The following is a 15840-nucleotide window of genomic DNA, read 5'->3' as shown; positions in this document are numbered from 1 at the left end:
AGTTTTATGTTACTCTTGACAAGCTCAGATTTTGAAGGTATGTACAATAAACGGAGACTGGAAATGTCTAGTCGAGACCACGGCCATCCGATTTGAAATAACACTTTGCACATTTTCATTCATTAGGTTAACACTTTAGTAATATTGACTTCAGTTCACAGACATAATTTCATAATTTTGTATATGATCATTTAAAATATTACTTCATCAACAAATATTTTTTCCATTATTTGGATGAATTCGTTATTTTCATGTCATTATTTGTGCCTTTCCGAATAAGGTATTCCATACTAAGTATTCTTGCAGGGCACAGCAGTGTGCTCCAGAGATAGGATAGCACAAATCTCTTGCTTGAGCCCTCCAGGCTTTAGTCTCATGGCTAAAGAGCTATGGAGGAATTGAAATATCTGAAATGACGAAGAGGAGGCTGTTAGACGGTGCGCTGATTCTATCAATCACAGAGTATGATTACGTTTGCCGGAAAGAGATGCTATATTGTGAGGTCTAAAGGTGAGGACTGGTCTCACTCAGCTCCAGGGCCGGGTTAAGCCTCTCCCGGGCCCTGGGCTACCTCATGAATATTAATTAGGCCATGTGATCTACAGCTCTACACAGGTTAACCAACGTTATAATAAACAAATCAATATTCATGAGCCATGCCCCTAAACATTCGTTCATGACCCAGCAATCATGTTAAAACTACTAAAACAGTCAAGCAGAGATCTATATAAAATTAAATGACACTCACCACTATCATCAAACCACTTTAAGTGCCCTCTTCATGGTCTTCTTGAAAGCAAGCCCTCAAATAAGTCTTTGAAACCCAAAAGGTGCAGGGGATACATTGTCATCATACAGTTCAGTCTGTTAAAATTCACTGACGTCCTCAGCTGATTTTGATTAGGCTGATCTTTGAAAAATAACTCTCTCTGGTTTAAGGGTGAATTAAATTCTAATCATTAAGTGTATGGAGCTAATTCATACGCCAGTGCTGGGTCAATTCGAAGGTGCCTCATCAATCTTTTTTTTGTGTAATTCACTAGTAATTTTGAAAATGACTGCTTTTTATCAGACAAGCACTGCGCTCGGTCAAGTGACCAGACGTAATTTGTCCAACATGGGCTAGGGAGACCAATGCAACGGTCCTCCAGCCTTCAGCACCTGGACAAGTGGCACATAAATCACCTAGAGTTGCTGGTAGTCTTTCTGACTCTAAAATCCTTTTGGTTAGTCACGCAGGGCTTTCACATATTGATTCAGATGGAAAACATGCCAGTTGTGGCATACATTAATCACCAGGAGGGAGTGAGGTTGCATCGGATTCTGAACTTGATGCACCGGCTTCTCCACTGGTGCCAGGGGCATCTCCTGTCGATTCGTGTGGTGCATTTTCCTGGTCACCTGGGGTGCAGATCTGCTCTACCGTCAGGGCTTCAGCTGCACCCTCGCCATCTGGGAGGTATTTTGTGAAGCCGAGGTAAACCTGTTTTCCTCACCGGAGACCAGTCGCCTCTGGTACCCCATAACACAAGCTCCGCTGGACTTGCACACCCTAGCTCAAAAATGGCCAGTGTAATGCAAGCATGTGTTTCCACCTGTTCATTTGGACCAGATTTTGTTCAAAAACTGTGAGGACAAGGAAACCATGCTTTTGGTTTTGCCAGAGTGGCCCAACCGTCTCTGGTTTCCAGAGCTGGTGGAGCTTATGGATGCCCCCCGTGGAGGCTTCCACTGAGGAGGGACTTCCTCTCATAGGTGCAAGGCATGACCAGAGCTGTGGAGGCTGCCTGTTTGGCCCCTCTCATGGTGAAGGCCCAGTGCATTGCCCTTTACATAAGATACTGCACTTCCTACAGAAGTGGTTGGATGCACTACTTACTTGAACCACACTCAGAGTATATGTATACTGTGATGGTATATGATCCCCACAATGTCAGCAACTGGTTGGGAAATATAAGAATAACAATATATTCATTGTAGTGAAATACTACACAGAAACACTCAAAGAATTGGGGTGGGGAAAGCGTTCAAAGCAGTCAATGACCACCAGAATAAAGTAATGCCAATAGTCGACCGGGTAGTGAACATTCAACTCCACACTCTCCGTAGCAGAAGAGGCAAGACAGCAGGTCAAGAGACTAGCATTCATTCACAATGTCAGCAACTGGTTGGGAAATATAAGAATAACAATATATTCATTGTAGTGAAATACTACACAGAAACACTCAAAGAATTGGGGTGGGGAAAGCATTCAAAGCAGTCAATGACCACCAGAATAAAGTAATGCCAATAGTCGACCGGGTAGTGAACACTCAACTCCACACTCTCCGTAGCAGAAGAGGCAAGACAGCAGGTCAAGAGACTAGCATTCATTGCATTACAACACAAGCCCTTGGGACAGTGAACATTGAAAATCAACTCACGTTTACAGCCAACTCATATGAAGAGAGACAAGAAACATCCAAGTCATAAAACCTAGCCAAGGGATTAGGAGAAGCTCAGCCTGCAGCCAGACAGATGTACACCAAGGACACACCCTGATCCAAAGCCCAGGAGGAAGCCATGTTCATGGTCGAATGTTGAATGAATACCTGCAGCTGAGGATGCAAGATTGTGCCTCGAGCTTGCTAGAGCAAATCCCTCTTTAGTTTTATTCTGCAGAACCAGCTCTGGAAATCAAGGATGGTAGGGCCATGCCGGCACACCAACAGCACAGTTTCCCTGTCCTTACGGATTTTGTACAACATCTGGTGTAGCAAATGAAGGGGAGGAAACGCATACTCTCATTTTGCTGACCAGAGGCAACAGTGTGTGGTCTCCGGAGAGGCAAACAGGTCAACTTCAGCTTCCCTGAATTCCTCTGAGATCCTCAGAACTGAGAGTAAATCCGCTCCACAGTTCAGATGACCAGGACATCAGTGCACTTATCAACAGGAGGACCTCAGTCTTCCCTTGCGGTTTATGTATGCCACCACTGCTGTATTGTCATTCCAGATCAGTACGTGAAAGCCCTGCATGACTAACTGAAACACTCTGAGAGCTAGTATGCAGTTCAAGGCAATTTATATGCCACGCTACTCACGCATATGTCCATGTGCCAAAGGCCGGATAACCATCGCGCAGGGCTCCCCTAACTGTGTAGGATGTTGACAACTTTGTGTCTGGCAAAGCACAATGCACATCTGATTGAATGCAGGCATTTTCTAAATCGCTAGTGCAGCTAGGCAGCAGAATGTCACTAAAAGATATGAGCAACTATTTCACAATGAATGACGAGTCACTCTTGAGTTGACCCAGCACTGAAGTGGCCTCTTGTGTAACAAGCCCAATGGGGGGTTTGCAGCCACTGCAGCCATAAATCCCAGGGCCCACTGAAACATTTTCAGCGACAAAGCTTTCCTTAGCTTGAAACTAGTAAATCATTGGAAAATAGAGTGAGCACACTCATCTGTCAGATGCACCAACATGGTCGCCAACTCGAGTTCCATCCCCAAGATGGACACCACCAAACTCTTTGCCCAATTGACTTTGGGCCAGATGATGGCCCTGTGCTCACACACTTGCATCTCTGACTGTTAACAGTAACCAGATGTCGAGGTAATACAACACATGGACGGCGTTCAATTTCAATGGAGTGAGCATCATATTGACTCATTTTGTGTGTGTATGTGTGTGTACTAGTACCCAGTCCCTTCAAAGGCGAATCTCATGAAAGGCCTGTGACGAGGGTCAATTTGCACATGAAAGTAAGTGTCTTTCAGTTTGATCGATTACAAACCAGTCCAGAGGACAAACATGAGACAAAAACTGTCTCCAGTGAACATCTTAAATGGACTTCAAGAGAGTCCAATTCAACCATATTAAATCCAAAATGTGCTGCTGCCCACCGTCATTCTTGACGACTGTAAAATAATGACTGTAAAAGCCCTTCAGTGCATCGCATGCTGGTACAAATTACCTCTGAGTGCAATACAGGCACATCCTGCATCAGTACAGTCGAGGACAGAAATTGAGGTGTTCAACTCGCGAACTGAAGCATGTAACCGTGTTCGACTGTGCACTGAACCCAGCTGGCAATACTCGGACAGCCACACCTCCGCGTAGCAAGCCTGAAAACACAGGGGCTCACCTGTGTTCACCGTGGCCTGAACGCCGCCCACTGCCAGAAAGCAGTCATACAGTACAACTCATTGTCATGCATGTACTTGAGCTTCAAGTGTGGTCAATAAGGTCTGCAAACTTTTTTAGGAACTAGACAATCATGGAAAAAATAACAACATTGTTGAGAGCATCTTCTTGATCCTGGCAGTCAACGGCAGGGGAAATTTTGCGGGGTCACAAAGGAATGTCCTCGGGCCTTCTTTAGAGGCAAATCCCTGGGCTCTGGTCACTACTTCATCATACTCTAACCATACGGAACACTTACCGTGCCCGGAGGGATGCGGGCCAGAGAGAATCATTTTACACTTTTGCTATGGTTGCTAGGGCCTTACCGCTAGCTAAGTCTCCACTTTCTGGGGAGCTGATGTAGCAGGGGCACTGAGCTTGAGGAAAAGCGTGAGCCAGCCAGCTGTTACACAAAAGCACCCTGCCTTTAGAGAGAAGGAGCAGAATGGCGATCTCTTTCATGCACATGCATACAGCGCATGCGCAGAGAGCGGGCGAGCGAGAGAGAGAGCAACCTGTAAAAAAGTACCTTGAAAAAGTGCAAGCTTTGCCGCACTCAACCAGAATAATCACACAAGGACATATAAACATGTGAAAACTGATGCACAATATTAAATGAACATAATGTATGATAGTCCCAAATGTAGAGAGCACATCAATATGAAGACAAATCCAGAACACTGACATTTTTATCCAATTTTGAAATCTTGGCCAGGTGCTTTTTTGAAGTCAGAAAAAAGGACATGTCTGTGAAAAAGAGGATGTATGGTCACCCTAGTTGAGAGGTTCTAAATATACTCCTCAAATAAACATCAATGACTGACATGAACAATCATTGTGATTCTTACCTCTATCTTTTTTTTTTTCCAGCTCCTCTTAAAAACAACTCCACCTAAACAACTAGCACGTCATGATGTATCATGTCATGATAGCAGACAGTGTTTGTTTCAACATGTTGTCAACTTGTGACTGTCAGGCCAGGAGGCACAGCATGTTTATTGTCATTGAAAGGCTTTTTTCATTGCTGATGTTATTGTAATAATTTAACAGTACTGAAAGGACGTTAGTGGCACATTTTACTCAACATAGGGGTAGAGCGGTGCACAGCTGTCAAGAGAGGGTGCACTTCTGAAATAAATCCTCTTGTTCATCGCCCCCACTCTCATTTTGAACCGTAGGAAACCGCCTATGACATGTGCATCTGGCACTACACATAATTTTGTCCAATCAAATGCTCTTGAGAATGAGAATATCCCTTCCCTTAATACAGTATCGCCTGTTTCTTACTAGCAAGTAGAAAATCATGATTCATAACTTTAAGATGTCACATAACTAAAGACTTTTTACAATTTTCTTTTTTAAAAAGGACAAGCCCCTTTGATATATCTTCCCCAAACTTCCTGTTTCAAGAGGAAGTACATAAACTTACGAAAGAAAAATGTGTTTGTCAAGCCATTTCATGGGGTTTTTAAATCTTTTTTTTTCCATAATAAATAATATTCCACTGCTTGACTATGAAATAAAAAAAAATTCTTCTCTTTCTGTGTAGTTTCGGAGGGCAGGGTGTGTGACCCCCTGTGTGCTAAGACGGGATGCTGGGGCCCGGGACCTGGCCTGTGTGTGTCTTGTGTTAATTACAAACGTGGGATGGAGTGTGTGGAGCAGTGTAATGTCCTACAGGGGTGAGTACAGTATAAATGTGCAGATTCTTGATTGTGTAGGGTATTACATATATCATTTAGAGATGTGGACGGGGTCAGCTAAAATGGGTATTTTGCATGCATTTTACCACCATTATATGTAGGGTAATTTGCATGCATGCTAAATTTAGTCTTGAAATATGTGAGCTATGAACTAAATTAAACTGTCCTTATTAGGTAATGAAATGTATAACGGGATTAGTCGCATTCGACAACCATTATAAATTAGATAATAACAAATAACTAGATTATTTGTCTTAATAGATTCTCCACCTTTTAAATCGTAATACAACGTCTAGTTGTGTCAGCTCACAATTTCTACTGTAAGGAATTAGCTTTAATAAGTTAATTATGATTAATTCACTTATTGGAGTGATATTATTCTCATGGCTTATTGAAAATAATATCACATGTATTTAGGTACAGCTTAGAAGTGAAATCTTGTAGAAACAGGGATGAGATTATTTATCAAAATATATCACAGTCAAGTCATCTTTAAACACAGACAAGCTTTATTACAATTCTAAACATAAATCTAATCTAACATATATATATACATGAGACAGGTTGGTGAAAAGTGACAGAATGTGAAATAACTGATCAGTACAGTGAAGATGAACTTTACGGAGTCTGCTGACAATACCTTAAGAACCATACCTTAAGAAGACGTTTTTTGAGTCTACGTCGATTTGCTATCGGATTACCCAAATTTTTTAATTAATACACCAGCACTTTGAGCACAACATTGGAGATGTACTTGCTTGTCTTTGTGGTGGTCCTTGCATACTTTGTGTGGCTTGGTTCATGGTCTAAAGTTCGTTCTGTTGATGTTTTGATCTATTTGTGACCGAATTTATCGTCTGTATGAATGGTGAGGTTAGCTGTGAAGCGAGGCCTTCTCACTCCTTCTCGGGACATCGAGTCCCGAGCTTTCGTGAATCTCACATGGCATGAAGTCACAGCGAAGTCTGAGCAGTCAGCGGAGCAGAAGAGAAGAGTGAAGAGAGAGGAAGAGAGCAAGAAGAGAGCGTGTTCTTCCTGTTTGAAACTATTTTAACTGAAAGTGGCCGCATTCCCCAAAGGTGTCCTGCGCCAATCAGAAGTGACTTTTCAGAGTCACGTGGTCAACTGGGCTGTCTTTTCCGACAGTTGAGTTATGGTCCTTTGTTTCAGACTCAAATAGTACATATTTAATCATGAGCTTTTATATCTTGAGAATGGTACAAGAGACATGATATTCGTTTTCATCAGCTTTCTCTTCATATTAAAACAAATGTTTACATACTAAATATGACATATTTTTAAGGATGTTATACATGTAGGTAATAAAAAATGAAAATCCCTGGTTACAAAATCATATTGGTTTTAGACATCATTGTATTTTATCAAGTTAAACCTTATAATTACCATTCTTAGTAGAATGAGATAAATCATACAGAGTTAAAGATTATATTTATCAATTATAGGTGATTGCACATCGCTACACACATTTTAAAGAGGTCCATCAGTCTATAATCATTAATTTGTCAGGTACAAACGTTACCACAGTTCGAAGCGATTTTCAGCATTATCAAGCAAGTCTAGATTTAGATGAAATGTCTTAGAGTTGTACAAATCTGATGGTCCTTTTAACCTTACACAGAAACTGCCTGGTGTAACTGGGTGGGGGTTCTTGTGAAGGCCGGTGATTTACGACGTTGAAACATTCCAAACTGAAAGGCTGTTTTTTTCTCATTTCAAATCATGTTGGTGGAATTCTTCTGCATATATAATCTTACAATTGTCTGATTTCCATATTTTTTGTGTTTACTTTTGAAATGCCTTCAAAAACCACCTAAGAATCATACAGATTATTTAAATTTAAATTTGTATATGTAGTGTTGAATACTACAGAAACACCAGTAATCTAAATAAATCTAAATGCAGATTCATATACTGCTGTTATAGATGGTGGCTTAATGTTAGGTCTCTGTTAATTGTTTTTCTCACAGGTTAGTACGGGAGTTTGTGGATGGTTCTGGCTGTGTCTCGTGCCACCCAGAATGTCGAGCAGTCAATGGCTCTGCCTCCTGTACAGGCCCTGTAAGATAATCATGCAAAAGCAAATACATACAATACACATAACATGTAATAAGAGGTGTTTGTCAAGGCAAGCATCACTATTACTTTTGCTCATGCTTAGAGTGAAGTATAACCTCTACCCCTAAGTATTAAACTTCAGCATGAAACTTTCCCCGCACTGTTTGCGTTACGAAATTGATGGCCCCAAGCAACCATTTAATAACACCTTAGCAACCTCATAGCAATGCCTTATCAACCACCCAGAATATATGGCAGCATGCATCAGCCATATCTCTGCACCAAAATATCATAAAGGCGTAAAGGCTCTTCTCATTTAGGCCACTCAGTTTAACCCTCTGGGGTCTGAGGTTATTTTGGGCCCTGGAGAAGTTTTGACATGCCTTGACATTTGTGCTTTTTTCAGTCGATTAAAAACATATTAATGGCTAAAGTCTGATAACACTGTATTCAGCACAAACTGGGCTACAATAATATGTGAGCAACATGTATGTACAGGTTTGTATTTTTGAGAAAATAACGTTTATGCATGGTTTTTGAAAAAAACTAACATTTTAAGTCACTGAAATAAGGTCATATAACACATACTAAACATTTGTCCACAATACTTTTGAGAACTGGATCTTGTAGCTTAGATTTTTTGCTACATAATGATGTGAAAATCATCCTGATCACTCGTCCTGGTCATACAAAACAATGTAGTAATTTAACTTTCGTAAGACACTTTTAGTGATGATGGGTAATATGCGAGGAGGCGTGAACTACTGTGAATATTGATGTGGTTCACACCTGAAGATACAAAGACCCCTCCCCTGGTCCCATCAATCAGGGATAGAGAATTAATGTGAGGAGACTTAATGATCCAAATCAAGTTTTAAGTTAAAAGAAGTAATCTGACTATATATTTTCTTTACATAAAGACTTTACTTAATTTTAGACCTACACTACCGTTAAAAGAAATCTCTTCTGCTCACCAAGACTGGATTTATTTGATCCAAAATACAGAAAAAACACTGATATTCTGAACTCTTCTTACAATTTAAAAGAACAGTTTTCTATTTAAATATATTGTAAAATGCAATTTGTGATCAAAGCTGAATTTTCAGCAGCATTACTGCAGTCTTCAGTGTCACAAGATCCTTCAGAAAAGTTGAGTTGTGTTTACAACCTCAGAGTCGGGGGCGTGTACCATTTGCATTTATCGTCTCATTACATTAGCATATGAATGGCGCACTCTGCTGGTGGGTGGGATCACATTACAGATAATTAGATAGCCTAGTAAAAACTGTACATCGCTTTGTTTCAGACAGATTGCATTGCAGGAGAATATTTGTGTTAAATTGGAATAGTTTTATTTAAAAGTAGACATTTTAAGCTTTGTTTAGACATATGTTCCATGTTTGAGTGATAAGAATTTGCGGAGTTTCAGTTCATTTTTGTGACGTGTTTCTGAAATATGCTCGTGAACAGAGACTGCTGAAAGCTCACCCTTTTTATTTTCTTTATTTTACAAAAGCAAAAGATTTTGTTGTTATTGTGAGTGTACACGAATAAAAGTAGACCCTTTATAGTCTCTAATGATGTCTTACACTTATCTGTATACCCAAAAATGAGTTTTTTAAGTTGTTTCTGCTGTAATGACGAAAATATCCAGCAGGACGCGCTGGCGCGTTTACGTCAGAGTAACAAGCCCGGACTCATCGCAAAGGTTCGGCCCTATTCCAACCAGTGTTTAAGGACGTTACAGTATTAATGATAACATAAAATTATACTTTGTCTTTGGTACGCATCTTTGGTTTTGTGTTGATGAAGGGGTGTAGAGCTTTACTGATGATACTGTGGAAGTACTTAACACAAAAAAGTTTCCTTAGTGGACCCTGTCCCCCTGGTTAAGAACCACTTATACAAACACTTCATTAAGGCCTTATAATTGTGTTTTTTTACACACTAAAATTTAAAATGTGTGTGTGTATCTCATTCAGGGTCCAGAACAGTGTAAGGAGTGTATGCACTTTCAGGATGGAGATGTGTGTGTGGAGCGCTGTCCCAGTGGTGTGAAAGAGGACCAGCACACTGTGTGGAAATACTTCAATGCTACAGGACACTGTCTGCCCTGTGAGACCAACTGCACTGTCTCGTGAGTTACACACTCAGCGCATGAACGATCCCACATATTTAGATTCTTCAGGTCATGTACAACAATTTAGAATTAAATTTTGTGTTTGTGTTTACTGTCAGGTGTCCATTAGATGATAGGGGGTGCCCCATCCAACAGAAAACTGGGTAAGTATTTACCAGAGTTTAAAATATACTCATGCAGCATGTTGAGGATGTGCTGGTACTTTTCTAAGCAATCACATGATTTAGTCTGCCAGACGATAAAATAGGCCAACATTTTGTTTTATAAAAATTCCACTTATTATGAAGTAGGGACCTGAGTCCCTTGATAGACACTTGATTTGAATTAGGCCAGAAAGCAACTACCTAGCAGTCATCAGAAAGCCCTAGCAACAGCAAACAATGTGCTATAAATAATCCAGAACACCCTGCAATGCACATAGCTACACCCTGGCAACAACCCACAACAACCCTACAGTAGCATTGTGGTGCTGAGTTTTGCACCACCCACATGTTCTTCAAAAGGTAAACATCCAGTAATTATACAGGGCTGAACAGTGAGATTTTTTTTTTGTTTGTTTGTTTGTTTGCTTTTGGCTCAGTCAGACCAGTATTTCAGATCTTTACTTACCCTGCAAACATTTTTTCTGGCCTCACTTATCAAAATGGTTCAGTTTATTTTTAGCTATTAATTTTTATATTTACAAAAAAATGTTTTTTTAACTAAAAACAAACTTTTTGTTATGATTGTATTATCATATTTAACCCATTCTTACAGATGCTTCTAAGACTATCAAAAGTCATTCTCACAGTTTTTACAAAACCTTATCTATGTTAGCCTGCTAGATAATAAAACCTTGGTGAAAGTTTAATTTGCAGTCACCAAATCAGCAGTGTTTGCAAAAACTATGTTTAATGCATTACAAAAAAAAGTTTTGCAGGCATAGAAACACATTTTACGAATGTAAGGTATAGTGACCACACAGTACTGGCCCGATTCACGAAAGTGAATTATTTGTTATCCTGCAGGCCTGGTACAACCATTGCGATCACAGTTGGTGGCGTGTTTCTCTTCATCATTTTGCTGGCATTGCTGGTGTTTTACCTGCGCCGACAGAAGCATCAGAAGAAAAAAGAAACCTTAAGGAGAATTCTGCAAGAGCACGAGGTAAGATCTGTGTTTAAGTTTCTCATTTGTGTGTAATGTGGTTTTGGGATTTCATTCTAAATCTTTCAAGGGATTCCTATCATGAGGAATCTAAGTTCCCTTGATCTGTTGAGATAAAATAATTTAATGAACTATGATGACACAAATTACTTCTTCACATGCTTCATATTGTTGTCTTATGGTATTTAAATTTTCCTTACAGCTGGTGGAGCCTCTGACTCCGAGTGGAGCAATGCCCAATCAGGCTCAGATGCGCATCCTTAAAGAGACAGAGCTTAAGAAACTCAGAGTGCTGGGATCTGGAGCCTTTGGCACAGTCTATAAGGTAAGACACTGCACAAATCTAACCAGTGTCTCAGAGGTCCTATCTCTATTATAATAATAATATTATAATAACTTTTTTGTTTTTAGTGTTTACATAAAATAGTGTATCTATTTGTATTGTTATTATCAGCTTATCTGTTATCATCTAGAGATTTTATAATGGTGCTTCCTTTTTCACTGCATTAATGTATTAATTCAGTTTCTCTCACTCTCACCAGGGTATCTGGGCACCTGACGGGGAGAACATTAAGATCCCAGTGGCCATTAAGGTTTTACGTGAGAACACCTCACCCAAAGCCAACAAAGAAATCTTGGATGTGAGTGTTCCTGGGATTGCTTTTATTTTTACTGTAATTTTGGCCACAATATTAGGAGGTTGAACTTTACAAAGAAATGTCTTGATCATATACGCCCCCCCACACACACACACACACATTTGTAAAGTTGTACTTTAACAAATGTACTTTAAAATTTAAAAGGTTAGTTCAACCAAAAAAAATTATTCTCTCATCATTTCATGCCATCTAAGATGTATATGAATTTCTTTCGTCTGCTGAACACAAACAAAGATTTTTAGAAGAACATCTCAGCTCTGTAGGTCCATACAATGCAAGTGAATAGTGATAAGGCCTTTGAAGCTTCAAAAAGGAGATGAAGTCTGCATAAACATAATCATCAGACTCCAGTGGTTTAATCAATGTATTCTGAATTGATCCAGTTGGTTTGGGGTGAGAACAGACCAAGCTGTAACTCCTTTTTCATTGTACATCTTGACAGCAGTCAAGTCTCCTTGGTGCTCATGATTTCAAGCTCGATTACACTTCCTACAGCGCCATCTATCATTCTTCACATGCATCAAGCACTACGAAGTATAATCAAGGATGGATACATTTGATATCTCTCCTATTTGGAGCTTCAAAGGTCACCAATCATTTGTTTTGTATGGATCTACATAGCTGAGATATACCTCTAAAAATCTTTGTTTTTGTCAAGCAGAAAAAAAAAAGTCACACATCTGGGATGGCATGTGGGTAAGTAATGATAAGAGAATTAAAAATTTTAGGTGAATTATCCCTTTTTTAATGAATGGTAATTAATCGTTTTAAAAATCTAATTTTTTTTCATTTTATTTTGGAATAAAATATGACCTGCACATGTTTTTGACAATTTTCATAATATTCACCCTGGTCATGTATTTATTTTGAATATCTGTGAGCTCAAAATGACCCTCATAATAGGTGTGAGTGTTTTGTTGGGCTGTTCTGGAATCGACTCTGATTCCAATTCCAGGTTTCAGCATCAATGGAATTGAGTCCATTCAACAATAATTTTATAGCTTCTTAAGAAAAAATGGGAGGCAAAGTAAAATCACACATTTAATAATCTCAGAAGTATGAATCAAAATATGAAAGATGAAAGATCTTCTTATAAACACCGACACACTCCTAAGCAGAGTCCCCCTGAGGTGAGTTGATTCCAAGCTTTGGAATTGACTCTGGATTTCCAATTGCTCAGAATTGAAGAATCAGTTCTTTTTTAGAATCGAGTTCCAGCCCTAGTGTTTTGTGTATGTGTGTGTCTATACACAGGAGGCGTATGTTATGGCAGGCGTGGTGAGTCCATATGTGTGCCGTTTGCTGGGTATCTGTCTGACTTCTACGGTTCAGCTAGTCACTCAGCTCATGCCGTACGGATGTTTGTTGGACTATGTCAGAGAGAACAAGGATCACATTGGCTCTCAGTACCTCCTCAACTGGTGTGTACAGATTGCTAAGGTAAGACATCTAATGTGTGTACTGGAAGGATGCAGAAATGTTGTCGGTTAAATCTATAATGAATATTCTTTAAACAATATTTGTTTTTATTCACATATAGGCTACAATGCAAGTTTGTTTGATTACCTCAGTGATAGTGTCGTAACCAGATAAGATGTGATAAAGTGATCAGCGATAAATGCTCTTCCCTGAAAATCTGAGTTTTTGTCCTATACAAACTTGAAAAGACATTTTGTCGGTCATTTGGTTTATGTCAAGTCATGTTGGAGTCGATTGACTGGTGTTCATTAGCTTGAACTTATATACCCCACAAGCTGACCCGGCTGCAACAAGTTCCCTTTTATTATGCATGGTGCTTTTTTTTTCTGTAGCTTGTGTCATTGGGGTACACAGTGAATGTTATACATTTATCCATTTTCAACTGGGAGTCACAACGAGGGAAACAGTGATTTAACATCACACTTCTGACAACAGTGTAACGTTGTGACTTTTACCAGGAAGGAGGCAAGTGGTTCAGTTCACAAACACCCAATGGGATTTTTTTTTATTATTGTTTTGAATTTACAGGCTAACCAAACGGGTAATAGGAGGTGTCCTAACTTCCCCAAAAAACAATAAACACCAGATCCTACACTGCTAACGGGCGGAATCTCAGCAAAAACTGTTACCTTCCCTTCTCTCCCCTCTTCATCAAACAGAAAAGTCTCCAAAAACTATTACCCCACCCCATTATTCACGCTGACGTATTTAATTCTCAAATTATTCCCGCCCTGACACGGCCTCCCCTCAATCAACAGGTAAACACAGAAAATTAACACCAATACAGAGAGGTGACCAGCCTTGGCGCAACAATATTTAATACATTAAATTATGGTATCTTCATATTGTATTTAGTAGGATGATTGTATTAATAGTTATTTTTTCAGTTGTTGCTGCTTGAACTTCAATGACGGGAATAGGTGCTCTCTCATAAGGGCAAGAGATGAAAGGAAAATAGAGAAAGAGCACATGTTTCTGGGATCTACAGGTGCTGTAGGTTGTTAAAGCAATTTAATCAGGAGATATTTGATAAAGATGTTTGAATTACCACATCTTGTAACTCGCGTTATTACTGAGATGCCTATGACCAACAGAGACTGAGAAGCTGCTGCCATAGACAATAATGGACCATTTCACAGCTCGCGCTGTTTTCACTTTAACTTGTCACGTATTAACAGTATGTTATGAGGAGAAGGGCATGGCCGGGCTGTGAGGGTGCATGGCAGTTAAAGGATGGGCAAGGAGGAAGTGGGAACTAGCTGAAAAGTCAACATAAAATTTAATGTAAAACCAAACATAAAACAAACATAAACAAACACACCCATATGTAGCACAGTGCAACATTTGCATCTCTCTCTCTCGAACTGGTGTCTCCGGCTCCTCTTTATCTCACTTTCATGTTGATTAGCTGATTCAGCACTGGTCATGTACCCTCACGGCCCAGCCACACCCTCCTCCTCGTCACACTCCTCCCTTAGACTGACTCAGTCCTGGTCACCAACCGGACTGACCTACCCCCCCCCCCCCAACTCTGGAGGGGAGACGCTGCCCTTCCGGCCGTTCTGTCAGTCGGTGGTCCACCCCGCCTCCTGGGAATCTGGGGTAGAGACAAGGGGGAGCGTGGGAAGAGGGAAATGGTGAGCTGGAGATAAAGAGTGAGAGACAGATAGGAGAAGAGAGAAAAACTTGCACGACCATCCCCAGAAACACTATCGGCTGGTCCTCAACCACTCCTCCGGCAGACGACAGCTCACATCTCCCCCGGAGGACAGCAGCAAGCCCTTCAACCCCTGGCAGATGGAACCGCTTCTCCCCATCTTGGCATACACTAGTGTTTCCTCTGGCTCTCATGGTTTATAGCAACCCCTCCATCCCCAGGCAGACAGCCACGGCTGCTCCTCTGGCGAGGACTCCGTGACAGCACATTCCTCCTCATTCCTGGGTTTCGGTACCAGTAAATCTGGACTACATGACCTTTTTCCATTGCTCCACAGTTTAATTTGTATGCTCCATAGCAAATTTAAGTACTTTTTTTTTTAGCCTCACTGACTGTTTAGTCCCAATCCTGTAAGTTCTCATCGCATTGTGCATGTGAAAATTCACATTTAAACTTAGACGTGAGATCTACTGTAAAAAACAATTATGTGACTTCACCAAGTGATCTTCAATCATGATCATTCAAGATTTTTTCTGACAACATTTCTTCTGCAAAGCTGACGGTTCACCACTATACTTCCAGGTTTTAATAATGTGTTGGAAATTTCTTAACCTAATTCCAGGGATTTCACCGATCTCCTTAGTTGTTTTCGTTTGTTGATGCAGGCCAATATTTTGCAGCAGTTTCGTGTTTAATGTAGACAGAAACTAGAAACTAATTATGTTGCTCATTGTGAGGATTGGTGTAAAGCATATAGACTATTTATGAAATAATTTATTCCAGCCACTTGTATTCATGTGCTCATGTTCATGT

At 40.2% G+C, this 15840-nt stretch overlaps 1 protein-coding gene across 2 annotated transcripts in view; it reads left to right on the top strand.

Moving 5' to 3' along the window:
• LOC127626753 (receptor tyrosine-protein kinase erbB-2-like) overlaps positions 1 to 15840 on the top strand; it is a 165903-nt gene that overhangs the window by 133944 nt on the left and 16119 nt on the right. For both annotated transcript variants that reach the window (XM_052102768.1, XM_052102767.1), the window contains exons 13-20: positions 5717 to 5849; positions 7859 to 7949; positions 9929 to 10083; positions 10185 to 10229; positions 11094 to 11232; positions 11435 to 11557; positions 11775 to 11873; positions 13146 to 13331. In XM_052102768.1, coding sequence (XP_051958728.1) covers positions 5717 to 5849; positions 7859 to 7949; positions 9929 to 10083; positions 10185 to 10229; positions 11094 to 11232; positions 11435 to 11557; positions 11775 to 11873; positions 13146 to 13331 — 971 coding nt within the window. The remainder of the gene's footprint in view (positions 1 to 5716; positions 5850 to 7858; positions 7950 to 9928; positions 10084 to 10184; positions 10230 to 11093; positions 11233 to 11434; positions 11558 to 11774; positions 11874 to 13145; positions 13332 to 15840) is intronic.

The sequence above is a fragment of the Xyrauchen texanus genome, chromosome 33 (genome assembly GCF_025860055.1).
Source record: "Xyrauchen texanus isolate HMW12.3.18 chromosome 33, RBS_HiC_50CHRs, whole genome shotgun sequence".
NCBI lineage: Eukaryota > Metazoa > Chordata > Actinopteri > Cypriniformes > Catostomidae > Xyrauchen > Xyrauchen texanus.
The sequence above is the reverse complement of the archived record's forward strand: the minus strand, read 5'-3'. Positions and strand labels throughout refer to the sequence as shown.